Consider the following 24688-nt stretch of genomic DNA (forward strand, 5'->3'; position numbering starts at 1 on the left):
CACTCCATTTGAAAGCGCAGTCAAATCGGTTTTGCAGGGTATGTTGAGAAGGAGGGCCTTCAGGTTTACGGTCCAGCAGCCACTCTGGTAAATTAGTACCTTCCTTAAAGTGTACAGTCTTGCATTCCTTACCTTGCTGAATAGTCCCACGAACTTTAAAGATGCTGAAAGGTCATTGCAATAATTAAAGATTACTGGGGGACATTTTTCAAACAGAAAAAGAAGAGATGAGAAAAAACTTATTGTGCCATTTAAACCCTCCTGCCTCATATTTAAAGGTAACAAAAATGTAGAGGTAAACAAGTGCAGAGGTAGACACTAAACTCCAAACTAGAGCAGCTGGGCTGTATGAACAGTTAATTGATGACCCTGTATTTCTGCCATCAAGCTTAATTCTGCCTCTTGATTGTCCTTTAGGGATTTAAATTCATTTCTACAAATAAAAGAGATGTTTGTTTCTCCTCCTCTTCCTTCTCCTTCATCTTTCTGTCTGCCATTTTTCCAACAAAACCAGGGCAGGGAATCCTTTCTTTGAGATTTATCTGACTCTTTCCCTCACTGAGGATATGATAAACATCACAAAGTGTTCATGGCATTTCACATGAACCTGCATTATTAAGTTCATAAGGGCCAGAAAGAAGTGAGGTTCAACCAGAAGGCATTGTACTTTGTCTGCAGACCACAGCGCCCTTTTGAATCAGTTATTTGGGTATGTAGCTGTCTTGCTTATCTCATGCCCCAAACACAGATCCATTACTGTGTTAATAGACCAATTTATGATGTTAGATGATGAGTATGGATGTGGGTTTACTTGGATTAAAAGAAAGAGACCTAAAGAGCCATTACTCTGTGTGATACTTCCATATTGGTAAGGTAAACTCCTGAAAGCCAATGGAGCTGAAGTAAGAAGGGTATTGGTGTAACCAGGTTGTTTGATGAATGATGTGCATTTCTTGTCCTACGCTTTGTGTTGCATACCAGAAAAGATGGGTGACTATTGTGCCTGGAGAGAATGAGGTCTTCACATCATTGGATAGGGCACCTGGGTGCTATCTCATTCACTGTAGTGGGAAAAGAAGGCTGGATGAGGTGCAGTGGGCTTTTCTTTCTCTGAGGAAAGGAAATGAGGAGAAAACTGGTGTTTTTTTTTCTTTTTTCCTTTTTTTTTTTTTTCTCCCCAATAACCATCTTGGATACTGAAATATAGAGTGGTCTCTTGATTTTGTAGAGCTTGAGTGTTTGAGGTGCCTCTAGCCGACATGACCAAGGAGCAGGCAGCTGGTCCCGGAGGTACTGCCACCCCACACAAACATGTATGTTGGCTGCCTGAGTCTGCACAGAGCTGAGTTTTGGTGTTGCTGGTTAAACAGCACGATGTCATCCTTGTTAGTCACTATTAGTGGGGCAAACTAAAAGCTATCCTCCGGCTAATTCTGCCAACTGTGGGGTGGGTTGGAGATTGAGAAACCAGCTGTGTAACAGTGGTGCAAAGGCTGGCATACAAAGATTTCCATTACCAAGGAATATTGTATCCCATTCATGAGCAGAGCTCATTCCTTTACGAGAAGAGCTGTAGGTCGCTTTCCAGTATCTCCTCTGCATACGAAGCTTACTGAGCTGTGTATGTGCTTACATGTTTACTTGTCTGCCTTGTTCACCTCCATAACCTTGCATATTCAGATGTTCTTACAAAGATTGGTTGGGTACGTCTTGCGTACGCATCCGAGAAAACCAATGAATACCACCACGTCGGAACGAGCCCACTTTTAAGGTGGCAAAGTTGTTCTGCATGCTGAGTGCAATTAATTATTTTCTTTGGTTGCTCAGTAATTCTTAAGGCAGATCTCTGCTCCCTACTGCCTCGTAAGATCTAGTAGTTATTTATATCAAATGCATCATGGAGGGGTAGTGCATCAGCAGAGAATCAGCAGTGTCAGCAGCTACAATATTTCCGTCAATCTTTAGTTTAATTGGATTTACTTCTTTTATAAAGAGCAACATTTTCATGTCAAATCAGTCAAATTGACGTGGTGAGGATTTGACTAGAGCCAGCCAGAGGGAATCTTTCATTAAGTCGTTAATTATACCCAGGGAAAGTTGCAAAAGGGGCTTTTCATCAAGAGGCTACAGAACTGGGAAGAGATTGTTAAACAATGGTGCTAATTTGTGGACTGAGGAACAACAAATTATTTTCTTCATCCAGACTTACTCCTAGACAATCTACTCATCACCTTTATATTTATTTTTGGGGTGGGGTTTTTTGGTTGTTAAATATATGGAATGCAATAGTATTATCTGTGCGATACGTACTGCTTCTGATTTTCTAAAATTAGCTAAACTGAAAAGATGGAGGGAAAGATCAGTTTGGAGTGAAGATTTTCTAGCTCTTCTCACTGAAATGAAGAAATCGTTCTCTTAATCCTGAAAAAAATATTTAGTTTCATTCAAGGCTGTTGTTTCGGATGTTAACCACTATAAAGAACAGTTTTGAAATGAAATCCAGCTTAGTGTTCGACTCTGTAGTATTTGAATCATTTGAAAAAACTTCAAGTGTTTATGGCGGAAAATACAGGGCAGCATTTAGGAAAGTGAAACATTTACCAAATTTAATTTTCTGAAACTGTCTTTCTTTTTGTAATTTATTAAGTGATGCATTCCTCTAAAAATTCAGGAAACTCTAGTGTCCAAAGCCTCCAGCCAAGTTTTTGATTCCGGTGTGGTAGGTGCTGTACAAATAGTGTGAGAAAATAGACAAGGTAGACAGTAGGTAAGAAATGAAGACTTTTGCCCAGGCTATGTGATTTTTGCCCTACAGAGAGGCAGCAGAAGCAGGAAAAAAAAAAAAAAAAATCAGCATCCTGAACAAGTGCCCTACTCACTGATTGGTTCTGCCTCAACTGAAATGGCCACTGAGGCTTAGTGTTGCCATTGGGCACTTACAAATGCTGTCTTCTGTGCACCTCATAGCTATCACTGAGGGGCTCTGCTTAAGCAACAAAAATAAATTTTCTGAACTCAACTGCACTATCAGGAAGAAGCAAAGAAAATTATAGTGTAGAATTGAGGATACTTTGAGGGATAGATGTCTGTGACTTACTTAGAAGTTTAGAGCACCTTTTATCCCCTTCACTTGAAAATTCCAGAAGGAAGGTTTTCTCCTCAAAGCCCTGTTTAAAGACAACCAGTATGTTGGTCATGGTCATATTGTGTGAATGACACTAAAGTAAATTTATTGCTTGTTTTGGGGGATTAGAGATGTATGGGACAAAGAGATCTGGTAGTATTAACAAGGGTCAATTTGTTGAAATGTAGATTTCTCAAGAAGGGTTGCAATTTTGGGAACGTTCACTTGGGAAGGAGATTGTGGCTCCAGAAAGAGAGACATGCATTCATTTGCCTCAGAATATCATGCTGCCCGGAGGGTTAGGACACTTGTTATTTTTGTGAGTTTTTACATATTTAAAACAAGAATACTCATCCCAAAACCATGATGGCACTCCTCCCCTTTTCCCCCTTTGCAATCTGAAAATGTTAAAAAAATCTCCAGATTCCCAGATGGCAAAATGGTTTTCTGGCTAGTTCTCTCATCTGTGCATGTTGTTAATTTATCTGCCTTTCTAACCCAGTGTTTTTTCCTTTTCCCTTTCTTGGTGTGAAGCCCTTCAGTCTTAAATATGAGTAAAGGGAAAGTCCAGGCCATTGCAGGGTGGGAGACAGATGTTATCGGAAGTCCTATACCATTGCTTCGACCTCAGTGTAAGCACCATGTCTGATCTAAAGCTGTGAACACAGACTGTAAACAGGAGGTCATTTCTAGATCCTTTATTTTTCTGTCAAAGCTTCTTTATTGTCCTTGCCTTCTATTTCTGCATTCATCTCTGCTACTAGCATATATACTTATCTTGCTTTTCTCCTTTACAAGTCAGTTTTCTATTTGCTTCCTAAGGTCCTTCTGAATCCATAATCCCAGATGATCCTCCTTAGCAAATTTTTGCCACTTTTTCATAAAGATTTTCTCATATCTTAATGTAGCAAGTCAGCAAGGCTGGTTAGGTCTAAGCTGCTCTCCAGCTTGCCCCAGGGTGCAGAACTTCACCCAGTTTCCATTGTACTGAGCTTTGATTTCCTGAAAGGTGACCAAACATCTAGGCAGCTCTCTCCAAACTTCTTCTCATCTTTCCCCTGCTCCAGACCCTTCTCATCCTGTTCCATAATAATCTCAGTTTGACAAGTCCTTTACTTTTTCCTCTCTCCCTGTGTCATGCTTCCCTTGCTTAGAGGCTTCTCCTCCTGCTAACTGGATCAGTCTGGGTGCTTCACCCTTCCTGAAAAGCTTGCTTCCTCCTACCACTGGAAGATGAGACTGTGACCTCTCTTTTCTTCCTTGTCCCCTGAATGATCCAGCCTTCTGTCCAAAGCGCTACTCTGCTCTCCGTGCCTTGCCCTACTAAACTGTCCAGCCCATCCCGTCTGCAGGAAAGACCATCCCATCTGCACGAGGGGCTGAAAGATGTGTTTCCCTGTGCCTCACTTTTCCCAGGATGGGTTCCCAACCCTTCTCTCAGTCTCCCCACTCTGCCTCTCCTCTGGGTCGTTAATCTAGATTCCTTTCTTCTGATGCCTCCTTTCTATCAGACCATCTCCTTCATCCCAGATTTTATTATTCCTCTTCTTTCTCAAGGCCTGATCCACTCCTGCGTCTCCAGGACCGGGTCCCTTCTTCCCCCTCCCTGTCCAAGCATCTCTGCTCATCCTCAGTTCCGCACAGCGAAGGCAGGAATTGCTTTGCTTCACAAAAAGCCAGCGGAGTCACATTCATCTGATGCCTCTTCTTTTTCTCCCTGGCTCTAACTTGCAGCGAGTATTTTTGCAAAAGTGCTCATCCCCGCAGCTAACAATAAAACCGTGTGTGTGTGTGAGAGAGAGAGAGAGAGAGAAAGAGAGCGAGCGAGAGGGAGGGAGGGAGAGAAGCAATCCAAGGGTCTGGTAATGCGAGGCGGCACTGGAGAGCTGCGAGAGCGGGGAAGCCGGCGGCGGGGAGACGCAAGCCCCTCTCTCTCTCTGGGCTCAGCCTGATCCCATTGGCTCCTCAGCTGCCGGTTTCCAGCAAAGAAGAGCTTGGGGGATCGAACTGCGCAGCCAGACGCGGACTCTCCGCCAAGTTGTCAGCGCGCCGGGAGGAAAGGAAGCTCACGCACCCGAGATCGCAGGGTGTCGGCAGCTCGGTGGTCATTTGTTTCCAGAAAGGAACAAAGCAGAGGGGACAAAAAGAAAACAAAACAAAACAAAACAACAAACAACACAACAACAAACAAACCAAACAAACCGCCCACCCCAGAAAAGGGGGAAGGAGCCTTGATCCGGTCCAACACTCCCGAGGGTAATAATGGATGTGACCATATCTCAATTCATCTTAGAAGAATTTGATGTCAACTGCAGCCTCCTGGATCGTTTACAAGAGACTTTTTTAGAGAGTTCCTCTATCCCTTTCCTGGGCTTTGATGGTAGGAAACATTACCTAGCGCAGGGCTCGGAAAAGCTAAGAGTCGGTTTGCTTTGTGATGCAAAGTGTGTCGCTTTTGTGCTTTCTCAACTGCTTCTTTTTCTGTCTCCTTTTTTTTTTTTTAACGCAAAAGGTCCGTACTGCAATGCCACCACTGATCAGATCGGGACCTGCTGGCCCAGAACCTCTGCGGGGGAACTAGTAGAGAGACCCTGTCCGGAGTTCTTCAATGGGATCAAATACAACACCACAAGTAAGTACAAACTCCTTTCCTTCTCCCACGGATCTGGTGTTCAGAAGGCGCCTGGGGAGACCCAAAATATATTTTCCATTCATAAAAAAAAAAAAAAGTGTTTGCCTGGGAATCAACATTTCCTCTACATTCCAGCCTGTATATTCAAAATTCCTGCCTGCAATGATGCAGATTTCTCAAAAGCAGAGACTTTTGAACACCGATTCCTCTTTACTTATGTGTATTTAGGTAGGTCTGGGTAAAAATACCCTCTGCATCTAAGGAGGGTATGCCGTGCTTTGTGCGTTTGTTCATGTGTAGATAACTGTGGCTGAACGTATTTGTAGCAGTGCTTCAGCTATTTGGATAACTAAAGAGCCTTTGAGTGGTGAAGTACTTAGTCTTAACGCCTGAGAACTGTGTTTTGAAAGGACTCTCCCTTTGAGATCTGTCTGTGTGAACAGGGGGACAAACTGGGCTGGAAGTTGTATCTGACAAACAGAAGGCTGAGGTCTGGAATCTGTTTAGTAACTTCATCAGCGGTTGGCTTATGAGGCTGGGGTGGCTGCATCACTACTGCAAGGGAAACAGTAGAGGATGTTATGAGGCAAATAATATTCAAAGTAAGAGAGTATGGGGGCTCCTTAGAAATCTCTTGGAACTGATGCTGTAATCTTAGAGGTAAACAATCATGATGACTCACTAAAAAATTATTATTCAGGCTGTCGGACCCAGGTACTCATTTCCTTTTCCTTATCTGTCAATACTGTTTGGACCTTTCATTAAGAGTTTTTAACATATCAGTTTCAAATATGTGTACCCCCTTGTTTGTCACTCATTTTTTCAGACTACTCAGTGTGCTTTCAGCCGTGGGGAACATTTAATTCTATGTTTTACTCTGAACTGTTGTTTAGGCGTTAGTAGTCTTAATTTTCAGGTCGTGTTAATTTTGTGGGACCCGCATTCTCAGTGAGTCCCATAAAAGAATGACCCGGTCATCTTAGATCTAATTTTTTAACTTGCTGAAAGTGAATTTATTGTTTCTCCAGCTCTAAGTGTCACGGGTCAGATAACTAGAGAAAAGTTTTGTATATTTGATATGCAAAACAAAACCCTTTTTCAGATTTGTTCTTAAGGACCAGCTTGTCTCCTTGACTGGGCAGAGTAAGGAGGTTACCTCAGAGAACTGCAAGATCATCCTCAAACCTTATATTCTCTGACCTGTGCTCATTGAGATAAAATAGGTGGGAACATGCAAAGGGCTGGGTTATGTTGTCTTTGATTATAGCAGGTAGTCCCCTACCTTGGCAGTCCCAGTCGAGATCAGAAGAAAATTTGTGAGAATTAAGGACAGCTCAGACGACAGCAAGTTGGTCAGACCCTAAAAGAACAGCCGTAGAAAAAGGTACCTCAAAGAAGTATGGCTTTTTTATTTTTTCCATTTCCTTTTTTTTTTTTTTTTTGTGGGTCAGTATTTCTACTGCCTCATTTTTGTTTCTCAAAAAGGAAAGAGAGAAGGGAAAAAAAAACCCAATGCACACATTATGGATGATTCCTTATTTATATCATAAACACAGTGAAGAGAATGTAAATGCTTTTCCTGTGCATGGAAGAAAAAAAAATCTTGAGTACCCCATTTCATTTTGATAAGCTCTGTTAGTCCTTGCAGTAGTTCATCAATGACCTGATTTAAAGTTCTTCCCTGCTCCTCTCCTTCTCAATGGTGGCTAATGTTCGTATTACAGCGCTAATAAATTTTCTTAGATTCTTTGCTTCTAAAACAATGGCATGTTAATTAAATTAAAGACTGATGCAAATATATTATTGAAATGCTGAAGCATTATATTGTCATAGTCTGAGGAAATGGATATTTTTCTTCTTTCAACGTAAAATGTGAGTGGTCACATTGATAAAATGTATGTCTGCAGGACTGATTGGTAATGCATACTGGTGCCCAAATGTGGTAGCATAAGTAGCTTGGAATAGAGCACCGTAGCACGCTGAAGCCACCGTCGGTGGCTTTCAGTAGATCTTATACTCTTCCATGCCTGTAGCTCCTCCAAATTGTGGCACAGAAAAGGGAAGGACTGTACTGAGATTTGAGTCCACTTGTAAAATCATCAGCTTCTTGGGAAACGGTAGTTGGTGATTAAGACTTGGGAAAGCAGTAGGAAAGCAGGTTAAGATTCAAGTACAGAGGTGCAGTCTCTTTTGTGATTTGAAAGACGTGCCAATTGGTACATGCAGAGCATGTCCAAAGTTTGGGAAGGCCAAATACTGACACAGTCTGACTACTTTTACTTGCATGATTTCACCAAGTCACTTTGTGGGCTGACAAGAGGGCCATTTGTGATGAGACTCAATGTGCTTAAAAGCTAGACTGTGCACCTCCTGCAGATAATAAAATAAGCACAGACAACTGATAGAAAATGGGAAACGGATCTTGCAAATTTCAGAGGTGAATAATCCAGCTGCAAAGTGAAGGTTTGAACAGGAGATGGCTTGGATCAGTGTAATATTTCTGCCTGGGACATATAGTGTAGTTTCGTCCTGTTTTGTTTTGCATTTTGGTGAGGCAACGGGAGAAATGATGGTGTGTAATATTGCACTGAATTGGTTTTGAGAGCAAAATCAGACAAGTTTAGAAAAAGCGCTGTGCAATGCCTTTCTACTAAGGGCTTAGGCAGTTCTAGGTCATAACTTAGCTATTTGTTATACTGTCATGCATCCCATGTTTGCAAGCTGCCACCTTTTAGGAACTATAGCGTACCTTTAGTTTGGTTTTGTATGTCTGTGAGTATATTTCCCATTCTAAGGTGTATAAAACTTTTGGATCGATTTCAGCGATATGTTTTTTTTTTTGTTTTAGAAGTGAACTTCTCAAAGATGCCAAGTTCCTACCAGTTTCATAAAAGTAGTTCATCAGCTGGAAGGAACGAACCCAGTAGCATTTCCCATAAATGAAAGCTTTTTGCATTGTAGACACGAGAAAATCTAGACTTGGAAGTGCCCAAACCGTATGAAAAACTTATACCAGCCTCAGGCAAGCACAAGGCAGTGACGCATGGCAAACCAGGCTGCCCAAGTTCTGGAACCCATGGGGCTATTTCTGTGCCTTATTGGAGGCTCTGTGCACGCGGTGTGTGGAATTACAGACAAAGTATGACAATTAGTTTGCATCACCACAGATCAGCTCATCAAAGCTGGATGGACCTACCCTGCTTTGGTGTCCATCTTGTCAACTGTCATGCTTTGATTGTCGCTCTATCTCAGAACCCCTGAGTGCTTTGGATGGGGAATGCTATCAAACCCTGCAATATGCCAGCAAAATTTAATGAAAGAGTATTTGAGTAAAAAAAATTAAGAACAAGAACTGGTGAATAAAAAATCCCCTCCTGTTTGCCACTGTCAAATAAACTGTTTGCATAAAATATTTCCATTCTAACTGCAAAAAAAATCCCGTGGTGATTCTGTGTTTCCGTGTGTCTCTTGGGAACTGCTGAGTGACTCAGATAAGTTTCAGCTGGATTCATAAAACAAAGTCTGTCGGTCTGTGAGTATTTTTCATCTGCAACACTTCGTTATTTTGGTGATCTTTTTTCTCTCTCTTTATTTGGGAAATAAAGTCGTGCTGACAAATCAAGATCTGGCTACCCTGTAGTGTGATTTGTGAATACAAGCAAAATGGTTTTTGACCAAGGATCTGAAAATAATGCCATCCACTTACAACTTTGCAATTTTGCAGTAAAGCTTGTGTATTATTCTCAAAGGAAAAAAAAAGGGGAAAATGTATGTGTTGGTGCAGTCAGTGTGTGGCTGTGCACTTGTCTCTGCTCAGGATCTATATTTAGCTAAAGATGACAATACCATTGCTGCCCTCTAGATGTATTTATGCTTTGACAGTGTGAAGCTTTTATTCTTGTTTTAGGAAACAGATTAATTCACTTATTAGGATATCCTGAAGCTTGATTAATTCAGCAAATGGGCAGTAATGAGACTCTTTTTGCTGCTTGCAAAAACACAGTCGTGCATGCAAGTACTTACAGCATGTTACAGGCTAAACTATCTCTACTTTAGCTCTTTCCTTTCCCAACAAATGGCCCTGTGGAATGGGGAAACCCAGGATAAGATGCTCATCTGACGGACGATAAGTGCTGACTCTTGTAGCCTTACCTGTCTGAATCGAGTTTTTCTACAACAGTGTGGCGGAGGGGTATTCCATGGTGAGTCCTGTCCGTCGGGGGCTGGTCAGCCTGGTTTGTGCTGGCTACAGGCTGGAGGTGGAAGCATTGGAAGGCCTCCAGCTTGCAGATCAAGATACAAATCTAGGTATTTCCATGTAAGCATCAACAGCTAATTTAAGTGTCTAAGCTGTATTACAAGTTAGTGGAGCTCTAATTGATACAGGGGATGAAGCCTAGAGAGTTACTCAGCTCAACCTAAATGTACAGATCAGTTCAGGAGCCCATGCAGAAGCGCTAGTGCCATTTGATATGTCCGGGGGTGTCTTGCCTGGCATCTAGTTCCTGTTTCAGAGGGCCCAGGCCTTGTGTAGGTTTGTGTTTTACCTTCCAGGCCACATGGTGTTGCAGATACTCTATGACAAACGATACGATGCCTGTGTTTAGGCAGCTGAATTCATCCCTGGGTGTCTGTTGAGCTGAACTGAACCCAGACCTGGGGACTGATGTTAGAAGGCCAGTCTGCTTTTGTGACCAACAGGAACGAAAGGTATCTATCTATAGCTCTAACTCCCTCCCCCCACTCCCTCTCAGTATAGGAAAGCTCTTTGACTGAGATCTCCAATTGAGATGAGTGTTTTGGGAATTGCAAAAAGCATCCTCACCTTCTCCAGGGACTATGCTCCTGACAGCAGGCATGTAAGTACTGCTAACCTTGCGCTGATGGGGTTTTGGTCCCTCCTTTCCTACTTCTTGTTCTGAAGATGTGTGCACCACGGTATACAAACCATGTGCTGGTGTGCATCAAGCACAGCATAGCTAGCTGGTCAAAGGAGGTGACTGTCCCACTCTACACTGCACTGACTGGTGCAGCCCCACCTCAAGTACTGTGTGCAGTTTTGGGCATCTTAGTATAAGAAGGACATCAAACCATTAGAGTGTGTCCAGAGGAGGGCAACCAAAATGATGAAAGGCCTCGAGGGCAAGACTTAAATGAAGCGGCTGGGGTAACTTGGCTTGTTCAGCGTGGAGAAGAGAAGGCTGAGGGGTGACCTCATGGCAGTCTACAATGTCCTCAAGGGCGGCAGCAGAGAGGAAGGTGCTGATCTCTCTGTGGTGACCAGCAATAGGACATGGGGGAGTGGAATGAAGTTACATCAGAAGTTCAGATTGGACATTAGGACAAGGTTCTTCTCTGAGAGGGTTGTTGGTCACTGGAACAGGCTCCCCAGGGAAATGGAGACAGCATCAAGCCTGTCAGAGTTCAAGAAGCATCTGGACAACACTCTTAGTCATGTAGTTTAGTTTTAGGTAGTCCTGCAAGGAGCAGGGACTTGGACTGGATGACCTTTATGTGTCCCTTTGGACTTGAGGTATTCTATGATTTTATGATTCCTTGGTGGCCCTACAACCAGCTGCCTTGTTGAGAATGTTTTGGAGAGGTTTGGGGTCTTAGCAGCTGGACTGGTGTTCACATGGGTGGACAAGGGAGAAAGAGCCATTGGCACAAGTATCACAGTTGTACTTATTGGCACTCCACACTGAAAGAAAAGTTCCTGCAGTTCCTTGTTGTCTCATCTTGAACAGAGGCAAATATTCTTTTGTGTGCTGAGGGAAGGGTGAAGAAGTGAATTAATAGCTCTTCTGTTTTGCATCCTTCCTCTTCTGAAAGTGGTTAAGAAGGTGATTTAATTTTTAAAAGAGCAAAAGAGCTAATTTTCATAGGTTAAACAGCCATTCTTTTATCAAGATCTAACCTCTGCTGCTTTTCTTTCTGATTAATTATTGTTGAAAGTTCTTCTGGAGTGGTGACTTCAGCTTGCGTATAAAACATGAGCCTTGCTTGGAAATCAGTGGTCACAGACTCTTGTTCATACTATATGGCTAGGACCTGTCCAGATAGTTACAGAAATGTGCACTTTCATAAGCCGCTAGCCTAGGGGCTCAATTAACATTTTCACTTGTGTTTTATCTTGTGTATTTTAGTGTCTTGAGCACTTCTGTTGTTCACATTAGCATGACTTACTTTTTCCTCAGGGGTTATTGTGGTTTGATTACTAACGGGTGCATTTTTGAAAGCTAAGTCCCTTTGCAAAAGCCAGAAACCCTTTATGCTCTGGTGGCCTTTCACCTTTATGGGAGAGAGAGAAATAAACTGCCCATCAACAGAGCTGTGTGAGCATGAGTGGTGATTTCTAGAGGTACAGCTGGATGGAGTGAGGAGATGCAGCTGAGGTATGGGCTGGGGAAAGGGACAAGGTGAGAGGAAGCATCTCAGCCTGAGAGGCAACAGATGCTAAGCAGTTCTGGTGCACTGCCATTTGGATTGAAGGGCTCTTTATATAAAACACGTCTGAAAGAAGGGTTTCAAAGATCAAATGCACAACTTTCTCTTCTTGCTAGGCAATGCATGTGTGTTTTCAGACTCAGAAGAGTACTACGAAGCCTTAAAACTACTCACAGCTCATCCCTTTTCTGTAACCTTGTTAGATGTCTAGAAGGCTTTTATTCCAGTGGAATGCTTAATGACAGAAGGAAATTTGGGGTAAGAAGAGATGTTTTGTAGCCAATTTTAATTACGGACTCACTAGAAAAAGGCTGTTTAAAAAAAAGGAAAAAAAAAAAAGAGTGCAGTCTTGCAGAAGCTATGTTTTAGCCATCCTGGGGTGACCAAGACAATATTTTCGGCTAGGGAGTAAAGAGTACGTGAAAGTTAAAGGAAGGAGACAGATGAGAAATGAAACAAACATGAGAGGAAAAAGAAGGCTGGAATTGGAATTCTGGGGGAGGGAATAAAACATAATTTTTAAGCTTGTAAAGCTTCTCTCTGATGAGACCAAATCTGCAGTTGATTAGGTCAGCTTGACTCCAATAGTGTTGTATCCAGATTAAGATTTCAACCATCTTCCTTCATTTTCCCTTGCTAGTTTAGGTTGAATTCTTCCATAGATACAGCAGTGGAGGGTCTTGATTTCAGTGCATGCACAGATGGAGAGACTATACTTTTTTTTCCTCGAGTTTTTCTTTTTTTTTTCTTCTTTCCATTATGAAGCATGATTTGTGGTAAGATATCGCTCTGATTTTGCAGTTTGGAAGAAGAATGTTGAAAACAATACTTAAAAGCAGGAATGAAAATAACCCATCTTTCTCCCACTACTATCATCCTGTGAAATGTGATTTCTTCATTGAGCACAGAATAGAAGTTAATTGCATGGAGTAAAATAAGATGTTACTGTTTCTTCAATCGTGTTCAGGGACCTTTTCTCCAGCTGATTAAACAATGATTAGTATTTTTGTTCTTCACTAGTAAGTTATGAGGTGGCTTTGCTATGATCCTATTGTGTCTGATTGGGATTCTCTTAAGTTTAGGCTTGACTTTCGAGGTAGGCTTCACACATTTCCCAGAGCCAAGAACCACTGCTGCCGTTCTGCATGAAGCCCGTATGATCCTCGGCCAAAGTCAGTCAGACCTGTCAGCAGTAGCAGGATGCCCAGTCCCTCTCTTTGCCCTTCAGGGTGGAGACCCTGAACTTGTGGCAGAGGTATCACCACCCAGGATCTCTGGAGGAAGTGGCTTGTTGCAGCGAGAGGGTGATGATGGGTCTCTGAGGGGGCTCTGAACCTTGTGGCCTTCAGGAGGGTCAGCAAACAAAGGGTTGCCCACATTATTTTTGGAAGCTTCCAAGACCCTCTCTCTAAGGAAGCCGCCCCATCCAGCTATCTGTCACTCGCATGAGATAGCGAGCTGTTGTCTAAGCTGACAGCAACTACCAGCTGGCAAACAGATGGACGAAGGTTCAGTTTCTTCCCACAAGTTAGGAATTAGACGATACTTGCAAAATCGTGTGCTTCTGGGGCTATGGGAGGAGTGGAAGAGGGAATGGCTCAGGAAGATATGGGGACGGGAAAGAATTAAATACATTACAAAGGGAGGCAAAGCAGGAAATCCTCATCTCAGAATGTCAAAATGAGAGGAAAAATCCCACTCAGCTACATCTAGTGTGGGGACTCTTGTGGATGTGGGATTTCTTGTTTCATTTTGCCTTGTGACCCATTTTCCATCCAGCCAAGCTGTGGGAGGATGAGGTCTGAAACCCTGCTGGGAAAGGTGGAATCAAGCTGTTGTCTCCAGTCGCTGAACACTTGAGACTGTCTGCGACTCACTGGGTTTCAGCCTCTGTTTATTGTCACAAAACCTTAGGGAGAGTGTCACTGAAGGAATGGTCACCCGTAATTCCTCCTCTCAGCCACAGGGTGTCACTTAAAGTGCAGGTAAAGTAAGTGTCCACAGGCCTCTGCACTGAGTCACTTGGGGGTGGAAATGATGGATGGGGTAAAAGAAAACTGGTGTGAGTAGTGGTCCTGGACTTTGTCCTGCTCTATTTACAACCAGTGCTGCTTCTGCAGCTTCCCCATCCTGCTGGGTGTTAAAGGAGACTTGCTGAAGTGAACTGGGGACAAGGACACAGAGAAGGAGGAGGTAGAGGATGTTCTGGAAGGAACCCTGCTGTCCCTGCCTTTGTGGAGCACTTGCCTGAGAGCAGGTCACTGGCTGAAGTGACCACCTGGTGGTGGTTTCACCAGGGCTGCTCTGAAAGGCTAAGGGAAGGGAAGCGCTAAGCTTTGTTCCCGTGTCTTCTTCCCATGTAGAAGACATGAAGCTATGCAAAACATAATGTAGCCATTCAGGGGTGAAGCAGCTCTATCAAAGCAGTTTAAGCAGTCAACAAGAACCTGCAGTTGGATGATACTGGGATTGCTCCTTGCTGGACACACCACGTTCATTGCTGCAGTACTTCCTATTGCATCAACCTGATCTCTCGTGCCTGAGTGCTGTTCCCTGGCAGGGACTGTTAGATTCTCCCTGTGGACCCTCAGGTACTTGAGAGATGCTCTAGGTGCTCCCACTTAACGAGAGTAACGAATAGGTGTATTAAAAATGGGACAATACCCTCCTCAGGTGTGACAATGCTTAACTTGCCTGTTGCTCATGGGAAGGGTGTGTTGCAGATCACTAAGTCCATTGACTGGATTTAGGTTCTTTGTATTTTCCTCTGTGTTCTTCAGTGACATGGAAGTATCTTTGCTGTTCATGTAATGTTGAATCTTTACAACTTCTATGGTTTGGAAGAACAGTATTTTAAGCTGTGTCCTGGTCCCAGTGAAGCTCTCAGACTCAAAAAGTCATGCAAGAATTTGCTCATGGTCTGCTGTCCTGTGAAAGGGAAATTCTTACTCGGTTTCAGTCCTCGAATGATTACTTGACATCCAGATTAGAATAGCCGTTCTTAGTAGCTTGGGAAGGCATTGAGAAATATGGTTTCCCATGGAAATTGGAGAGGAATAGATTTTTAGTAGATATTTTCCTTTTTCAGTGCAGTCTCATTCCCCTCAGATGTTACTCATGGAGTTTCTAATTGGTAGCTCTTGGGACAAATTACTAAGATCAATAAAACTTGGGATTGCTTTATACTGAATTCTTTCTCTGCAGTGCTGGGAATAACAGAGGGGCAGATGCTGCTCTATGAGACTTGTGCAGTGAGAAGCAATCAATTGAAGCAAATGATAAGAACAGAAACTCAATGAATTTAAAAAATAAAAACCAACACACACACCCCCCAAAAAACCAACCAACCAACCAACCAAACAAAACAACCCAGAAAAAACCTCTCCAGATCTCATTAAGAGTTTTCCCTGGGAAAATGGAAGAAGAAAGAACCATTCCCAATGCAGTTGCAGTGTCCAAAACCCCTGATGGTTGGAAAGCACTGACCATAGAGTGACACAAGAATTAATGCAGTTCCTTATCCCCCTGAGTCAGCCAGGGGGCAAGTAGAGATTTGGAAAACAGAAAAAGTGTTATGGAAATGAGACAAACAAAGAAAATAGGAAATTACTTTTCTAGTGCACCATCACCATTTTAACTAAACTTAGATGTGAACTCCTAGTGATTTTTTTTTCACTGCTAAGAATTTTAACGTAACTTAATTATTGCTAAATTATGCCAGTAATACCTGAAACATCATCATTTGTGTATTTCACAGTACATGATGAACAGTCATTACTTCTTGCAGAATCTCCAGGCTTGCCACATTGATTGCTGCTTTTCAACTATAACGGCTAAGGCAGAGTTTGGAAGCAGAAGGTATTTTCAAGGATCCTAGTTTCTGTGCTGATCTTAATACACTTGACCAACCAAATGCTCTGAGCTCTACTTGGAAACTAGATGTTTAGTTGCATGAAATGGATTTCTAGGTATGATAAACTAGGGACAACCTATTCCTTTCCAAGACAATAGAATAAAAGGCAGTGGATGATGGGGGTGATGAAAAGCAGGGGCATTTCAGGGAGACCTCCCAGTGTTAGGCTTCGATGGAGAAATGCCTAGTGGGTTCCTGCCTAGAAGGAGTTTCTTCTGTCCTAGGAGCTCTGGAGGGACATGGAGAGACCCGTGGCTTGGGAAGCCCTTTTCTTCAAGGGCTTGCGTTCCTGTTCTGAGAGGTCCCTGCCTCAGGATGTGGATGGTGACATCTTGGGTGGGAAGTTGCAGGGATTTTCACAGTCCTGTGGGTGGCGTGGGACTGTGTGGGAGCCAGGTAACACTGCCACGCACAAGACCTGTAGAGTGAACTCCTTTCATTCTTCCTTGTCAACACTTTGTACTGAAGACAGCCAGGTTCCCACAGATCCGCATTTGGTTCATTTTGGCCATGGAATCTGATCTTCAGAATTTCCCACTTTACCAAAATCTCGTGTATAAACTCAACCACTTGCCCCATTACTGTGCCGGTATTTGACAAATGTCTCCCTCTCGTTAGGCCTCTCTAAAAATGAACATTTCCACCTGTCAGCTGGCAGCACTGTGCCAAAGCTGACTGTGACTAAGGAAGCCTTGTTTGCAGCACTAAAATAAGAAGATTTTTTGTTTGTTTTGTTTGAGAAGTGAGGGAACAAAGTACTATTTGGATCTGCCTTCTGTTTCAGAGCCTAAGTCTCAAAAAGGACAGGGATGGATCCAAATGCAGCTATGGTGGTACATCGCATTGCCCAGTCCAAGGGAGAGAGGCTGTAGCAGTATGAATGCTGAGTTTTGCTGCTATTCTTGTTCTTTCTTAGGGGAGAGCTCAAAGATCACCACCAAGGTCTTATCTTGTAGTTAAGTCATCCCTGTCCACCTACAAGCCCATTCTCAGCCTGGCCTTGTCTTTTTCCTCCCAATCTGTTCTTAATCTCTTCCTCTCTCCTGTATTTACTGCATGTTTCTCCTGTAAAATCCAGCAACAATAATAATAGCAGTTTTATTCTCATACAGCATTTTGTTTTGTTCCTTCAGCGAATGCTGAGGGTAATAAAAGGGTCTGTGAGCTGAACCGGAGAGGTGAGTGTGTCAGAACAGCACAGGCATCATAGTAGTGCGTTTTGGTTTATAATGTCATGGGAGTATGTAAAATGCTTTCCTAGCGATTCCTGTTTTACTGATTCTCTGTTAGATCTCAGCTGCAGATCCATGTTACTGTGATTACATCAGCAGACGGACGAGCAGAGGTGGAACACCTGACCACGCTCGATCCCATTACAGGGCCTGGAGAGAATTTGTGTTGTTATTTTTTCATCACTTCTTCAACCTGTTAGGTAACTGCGTGCCTCTTGTCTGCCTTCAATGCGTGACCTCTTCTCGGCTCTCTGTCAAAACCCCAGTCTCAGTTCCCCATTCTCTGCCATAACCTGACTGGGACAGAAAGAACCGTGAATGGGGCAGACACATGAATGAGTTACTGATGCTCTGGGACCGTATGGAAGTTGACTGTGTGTGCACTCAGCTTCTGGTATACCTGAACTAAAATTCACCTTCTGAAATCTCAGGGAAAGGAATTGATTTCACTGCTAAGTCAGTTATGTGTCCGAGTCCTTAGTTTCATGAGTAGCTTTGAAAACTTTACTCTGATTTTTACCAGTAACTTCTGGAAATGAAGCATTTCTAGTGATTTTGAGCGCTAAGCTGAGGAAGTCCTGGCTTTGTGTGGTGAAAATAAACATGGTGTGGCAACATGACATATTGCAGGTTGGACTAGATGAACTCTACTGCTCCTGACCAACATTTCTATGGTTTTGTGATATCCCTACAGATTTCACATGGATCCTCCAGTGGTCTCTACCATCAATATTTTGTTCTTCATGGACACCTGTGATATGGCACTTAGTGGTGGTGTTTTCTAGTTGCTAGGACACTTGAGCCATAAGCAAAATATGAAGAATTTGTACTACATGATAACAGATCAAGAGTATTCTCAGTCTCTTGTTTGGATTCCATATACCTATTGATGTATAATGTGTAATTTTTCTGCACCATTTTACTTGTTTTAGTTCATCCTTTGCTTGCTTTTAGGGGAATCAAGTGAGTCTCACAGGGCACTGACCTTTGTATAGTTGCCATGCTACCTTAATGAAAATCAGCTGGAAAAGGCAGGGCTAATTGCTTTGATTTAATCCTGAAACGTTGATGACTCATTGATGGCTCATTCAGAAAAGCAGATACTCGAGGTAAAAGGACCAGATAAAAATAGTTTTCTTGAGATGTAGTTAAGCAGTTTAAGTGCTGGAAGTTTCAAATGTCTAGGTCCTGAGTGTTGCATACTGCTTGCTGGAAACTTGAGCTCTGACTTTGGTATCTACATCCTTTTCTACCTTGGGGTAAGAGGAATACACCTTCTGTTCAGCTTTCAGAAGACAATACGAGTGACTTGGTTCGGATGTCCCACTGTCAAACCTGGAACGTACATCCAAGCAGTGAGCTAAATGTCTGATGCAGGAGCTCTGCCACACCTGAAAGGTGACACTTTCTGAGGCCATCTGGGAAATACGTCGAACAGTTCTCAGAATTAAAATATCTTTCATCTCACCGGGACTGACTTGCTTCCACTGCTGATTTATTTCTCTTCTACAAAAGGGAGGGAATTACCAAAAGTTGCAGGAAGCGTGGAAGTATGAGGAGAAAAGGATGAAGGAAGAGCAGAGCATCAAGCAAGCAGACTTGGAATGGAACGGGAGGTTACTGGTTGGAGTGAAAGTGAGCAGAGAGACAGAGACCACATGCCTGGAGAAGAACATGAGTTAAGAGTCACTGTGGGAATGGGTGACGGTGAAGTTCCTGCAGAAGACTTTAGTGAATGGGTTAATTGATTTAAAGTGTAGAAATGCCATTGTGCAGGAGTAAGAGCTGGCAGTGTAGCACGGCAGGTTGTGCAGAGGTGAGAAGCAGCAACCAACTCCTAGACAATTAAGGACAGAGTGCTGTGAGGTTAGATGGAAAGATGGCATAACAGAACACAGGTGAGGAATGGCTCAGATATTACTGCTATCAAAGAACGCGGTGCATGAACCCTGATGGAGGGAGGGGGCAAACATTAGGAGACGCACAGAAGGTGTTTCTGGGGAAGAACTGGAGTGCCATGCAAGCCAGCTGCTAGCTGTGAGACAACAAGCAAAAATATCCCGAAGAACAGCAGGTGGGAGAAGGGAATTGTTGGTTAAATACCAGATAGAAAGAATAAGTGTGATACGTGCTGTACTGCATAGAATAACAGGTGCAATTACCGACAGCAGTGCCACCAGAGTCTCTGAGCAAATTAAACTCAACACAAGAAAATGTCAAAGCCAAAGTATCTGTCTTGTCAATGAAAAGGCAATGTGCAGTTTGATTTCTAGCATGTTTGGTCTAAGTACTTTCTCTCTTTCCATGCTCCTGTGGGAAGAGATGTTCAGAGACTAGTTTCCATCATAATCTTTTCTTGCTGTCTCTCCGCTGGCTTTCTCGTCCCCTGAGTTGGTGGGCAAGGAGGTGACAGGACCACAACCTCATGTTAGAACCACTTTGGTTCTATGTTGCCTTGAAAGAGCAGCTTTCAGCGTTAAGGCAAAGACTTGCCTGACCATGGCTTGCCTTGATCCATCTGGGACACGTGGGGTTGTTCTGGTACCCTGCTACACTCAAGACACAGGGTCTGTAGTTGTGCCAGTTTGAAAGGGATAGGAATAGGGTAGTTTCATGCTGAATGCAGCTTGTAATTGTCAGAACGGACAGTAAATGAGACCTATTTCATACCCTGCCACTGACCTCAGACAGGCTGCTTCAGTCTCTTGTCCTGCGGTCATGCTCTTTGCAAAGTAACTCCAGTAAATCAGGAACTCTGAAGCCTTCCAGCTCCATAAGGACTTCTCTCCTGCTTTTTTGGTTTAGAGTGCAAGAAGATCCCTGCTAATATGTCACCTCTGTTCCTCAGCGTCATTAATTTCTTTGGGGCTGAGCAGGACAGTTTTGAGCACAGAATCTGTGTTTTGCAGTCCTTAGTAAGAGTTTTCATAAAAAGACTTTCAGAAGTACAAAGTGCTAAGCAGGTGGTCGGATTTCAATATCTTAATATCGCGGTCTCCAGGACTCTCTTTCAGCAATAAAAATCTATTCTCAAAATGAGAACATGAACTGAATGGAAAGCATCCTTTTGCGTGTTGTGGGAAAACAGAAGTTACTGTAATTAACATCTTCAGAGTTGCAAAAATATGCATGAGCTTGGATATTTAATCTGTGTAAGTGATCGCTACAGTTACCAGTAGATTCCTCTCTTTAACCATATATTTTCACAGCTCATCTATATCTCTTAATTTTCATGCCTTGCTGTCTTGGTGCAGATCTGCTGGTCTGTAGCACCTGCAATTTTTCTGTGCGCCAAAGGAAATGCTTAGTTATCAAAATCACACTTATTCAGCTATTCGGTGCACTTCTCTGCAATGCAGCGTTGTTTCCTAGGCTACATTTGCTAGTATAATCCATATTCTGTTGTCAGATATCCCATCCAGTGGATTTTGCCTCAGTCCTTGATCCAGTGAAGATGAAATACTGAACTGTCCTGCTTTATCAGTGGAGATTGTCTTCATTTTTCATAAGCTGAGTTTAGTTTTCCAAATAATTTTTTTCTGCAATTACACTTCAAATACATCATACAACATTGTAGCACAGATGAAGAAGAGGAATTCAGGCAATGATGTGAGAAAGACAGTATGTTAGAAGCAAACAGCCTTTGGTCAGGCTCTGCATTGCCTTTTCGTGCTAAACCCAGAGGTAACGGTGTTTTGATTCTCAGAAGGCTTATCGCCCGTTTAATATCAGCCCCATGAATGCAGTTGCAACTGTGGGCAGTGCAGGCGAGTGGAGCAGTGTCACCAGGCTGTGGGCAGCCCGCAGGTGTAAGAAATGAAGTAGTAGTGAAAAAAGTAGCTCACCTCTAGGTTCAAGAAAGTGCAGAATCGGGACCTATACTTTGGTAAGTAGTAGGAGGAGATGCAAAGCTATTGTCAAGACAAGGGGTAAAAGAAGAGAAAACCAAAGAAGACTAAGAATGGGGGAGGATTAGGGTTTTTACTGTGCATTGTGGGGCTTTGATGCATCAGTGAGGCTGACATAGCCTCATACAGAAGGTGAGGATACTGTCCCTAACTGTTCATTCCATGCCCCAGCTCACAGGCACTGATCTATTTACAAGTCAGCTTCTGGTTTGCTGCAGTTTACAGTGGGTGTTTGATATAAATCGGTGTCTTTTGAGTGTCTCCAGTTAATGGTCATCTCACCTTTCTGTGCTCTGGGACAAGACGACAGCTAGAGCCTGTCAGTTTTACAGTCACAACCCTTATTTGTGAATGGATGTCATTAACTTTCCCCTCTGTTCAACCTTCACAGATATTTCCATTGCCAGCAATGACTGAGATGAGTTAATTACACAGATTATGCAATTTTGCTGTACATAATACATATCATTTTGTAATGAAGGAGTAGTGCTATGTAGCAAGAGTTCGCATAAACCTGCCTTTGGTTACAAGGGTCTGGCAGGAAGCTTTGCAAAAGAAACTTTGCAAGAAAGAGTTAAATAAAAATCACCGATAGGGAAAAAGATTTTGAGACATTTCTATGTTCTTTTGGAAATAAGTGCTAATATAGCCACAAAAACATTTTTTAATAAGTAGTTTTCAGCTCCAGTATTAGCAATGTCCTGAATGCTTAGATTAATCTCATGAATGCATGCAAATGTAAATAAATCATCCTTTGCAGCTTTGGAAGAACTGATTTCATTTTTTTCCAAGATCACGCAGAAGATTTTGTTGTAGTTGTGATACTGTGGTTTGTTGTGGTGGTGGTGTTTCTTTGGTGCGGTATTTTCTTGTTTGCTTCTTCCTGCAGGGACCAGATCATTGATGATTATTGATCGTAAAAGTTCCCTTCATTTTGCTTGCGTTATTGTGGTGCCTAGGGACCATATTTTTTTTGGTAGGCTCGAAACAAACTCTGGAAAATATGTGCCAGGCAACTCCTGGGAGGCTCTAGAAGGCCAGAAAGTGTGAGAGAGTGAAGAAAGGAGGTGTGTTTGGTTTACACGGGAAGGTTTTGATAGCAAGGGGGCTGAGGAGTGGCTTCTGTGAGAAGAGGCCAGGGGCTGCCCCTATGTTGGACAGAGACGGTTTCAGCTTTTTCTTAATTAAACTGTCTTTATCTCAACCCACAAATTTTTCATCTTATTTTATCCCGCTGTCCTGATGAGGAGAGGCAGAGAGCAAGTGGTCGGGTGGGCACCGGGCAGCCAGCCAAGGTCAACTCACCCCAGGAGGGTATGAAATAAATACAGCAAAATTAGTTCTGACTTCCCCCCCTCAAAAAAAAAAAAAAATTCTAAAAGCTTGGAAATACAGCTATGGGGACTGAACGCTACAGAGCACAGGCTGTTGTCCTATGGAAGTGCTTCCAGAAAGATAAAACGGGGCATTTGAATGAAGTTTGCAGATTGAAATTTCTATGCAGTCTACCCAAGTTGAGTTAATTTTTAGTGGCACATCCTACCTTGAATATGGAAGGAAATTGGTTATTTCTCCAAAGAACTGTGCAAAGGGATAGGTCTACTCTGCAGTCAGAGGTGTAATTTAGGTTGTTGACTGTTAGAGATGCACCTGGTGTAGCTTGACTGAGTACTAACAACATCAAAGCTGTAACAGCACAACCATCAGTTTCTGCTGCTGGAGCCCAGCTGGGACTAACAGCCAGAGGTGTCGGGGCTTGGGTGCGCTGCTGCAGCCTCGCCGCCCAGTTCGGCTTGGTTGTGTTCCCATCACTTCTCTGTAAATACTCCCTACGGTCATGATTCTCATATAGCTGTTTTGGTGATCTCTGGCTGTATTTTAAGCCGGGTGTAAATGTTTTAAATTCAACACATGGTCTATAGCTAAATACACTAACTGGTTTTGGGTCTCAGAAAACAATGAGGATTCAGCACGCTGACTGAAAGACATTTTTATCTCGTAACAGCTTAGTGAAGTCATATGGAGAAATTCTCTCTGCCTGCAGCACATATCCTTTCCCAAAATAGACACCAGACTAAATTGACTTGTTATTTTTACCTGAAGTTCTAGGTTGGTCTTCATACTTCAAAGGATTTCAAAATCGATCTCCTTTCGTTGAAGCAAACTCACTGTTCTGTAGTTATTATCTTCATTCCTTACAAATATTTTTAAACTTTTCTGGAGTTTCTGATATTGTGTCCTATTTAACATGGTCCTTAAAATTCCACAGGGCTGTGAAAGCTGAATGTATGTTTCTACCTTCTCGAACTTATCTCCAAAGACGAGATTTTCAGTTTTCAGTCTGGTGCCATCAGCTGAATGTCGAGGAACTATACCATGACACCTCCAGGCTTTCCTTCACTAACTGCTCTTCATTCAACAGAGCTTGAGGGAATTCAGTTTCCACCGTTTCAGCAGCATCTGTGAATCCGTTTCCCTCACAGTTATCACAAGGGAAGTTGCCTTTTTACACTGCTGTTTCACAGGATATTGGAAAGCGCAGGTGGTGAAGCTCTTGCTCTTCAGCACTTCCCCCCCTCCCTCCCCCTTTAACTGAGCAGGACTCTCCCGAAGGCACTCTGAATGTCGCTAAAGGAACGAGCACTAATGTATAACTGCATCAACTGCTTACTTTTGTTGATCCAGATGTTTCATCTGGTTACAGCATGAAGAAGTGTTGAGAAAGTTGCAACAGTTAAGGATGCGTTAGTGCTATTTTTTTTTGGCTCACACAATCCTTCTACAAATGCACGTGTAACTCAGTGTTTAAGTTCTGAAATCAGTTATTTTGACTGATCGTGAACACCAGTGTTTCAGGATGGAAAAATGTGTAAGCAGAAAGTAAGTGGTAAAAAAGAAGGTAGAAAGATTTGTAAACTGGTCACACGCGATCCAGTAGCATTCTCTGCAGTCTGAAGCATCCTGTGAATAGTTTTCATAAATGATTTTCAATCCTAAGGTCACAGCGGCACTTGAAATAATTGGTGTATGCATACTGCATTGTAAATCCATTTAAGCAGAGATAATGAGCTGTATTCTTCTCTTAGACTAAACTAAATCCCAAGTAATTCTTTGAAGCTAAATGTTTCTTCCTGTCATATTCTGGATGTACAACCGTGTAACAGCTAGTTATAGTGATTAACGGAATTTCACAGATGATGACCAGAAGAAACTGTTACATGGTGTATGTTGCATCTCCTTCATGTTTCAAAAATAATAAGAACAAATTTTAGTTAACATTGTACTCTTATTAGAAAGTCTGCTAACCATCTTCTATTGATGGATGCAAAGATAAATTCCTGTGCACAGGAAAGGGAAAGACATTTTATCCTAAACACTTCATGTGTAATTACAAAAAGAATCTTCTATCTATATAAAGATTTAGATTCAATT

General features: G+C 42.6%; 1 protein-coding gene across 3 annotated transcripts in view; it reads left to right on the forward strand.

Moving 5' to 3' along the window:
• CRHR2 (corticotropin releasing hormone receptor 2) overlaps nt 1–24688 on the forward strand; it is a gene marked incomplete at its 5' end in the record, with an annotated part of 163267 nt that overhangs the window by 43476 nt on the left and 95103 nt on the right. For 2 of the 3 annotated variants that reach the window (XM_082499549.1, XM_082499548.1), the window contains one exon: nt 5637–5756. In XM_082499549.1, coding sequence (XP_082355675.1) covers nt 5637–5756 — 120 coding nt within the window. Of the gene's footprint in view, nt 1–5386; nt 5505–5636; nt 5757–24688 lie in introns of those variants that run through there. The other variant, XM_082499550.1, reaches the window with a different exon arrangement.

This window comes from Vanellus vanellus (genome assembly GCF_965231255.1).
Source record: "Vanellus vanellus genome assembly, chromosome: 2".
Lineage (NCBI taxonomy): Eukaryota > Metazoa > Chordata > Aves > Charadriiformes > Charadriidae > Vanellus > Vanellus vanellus.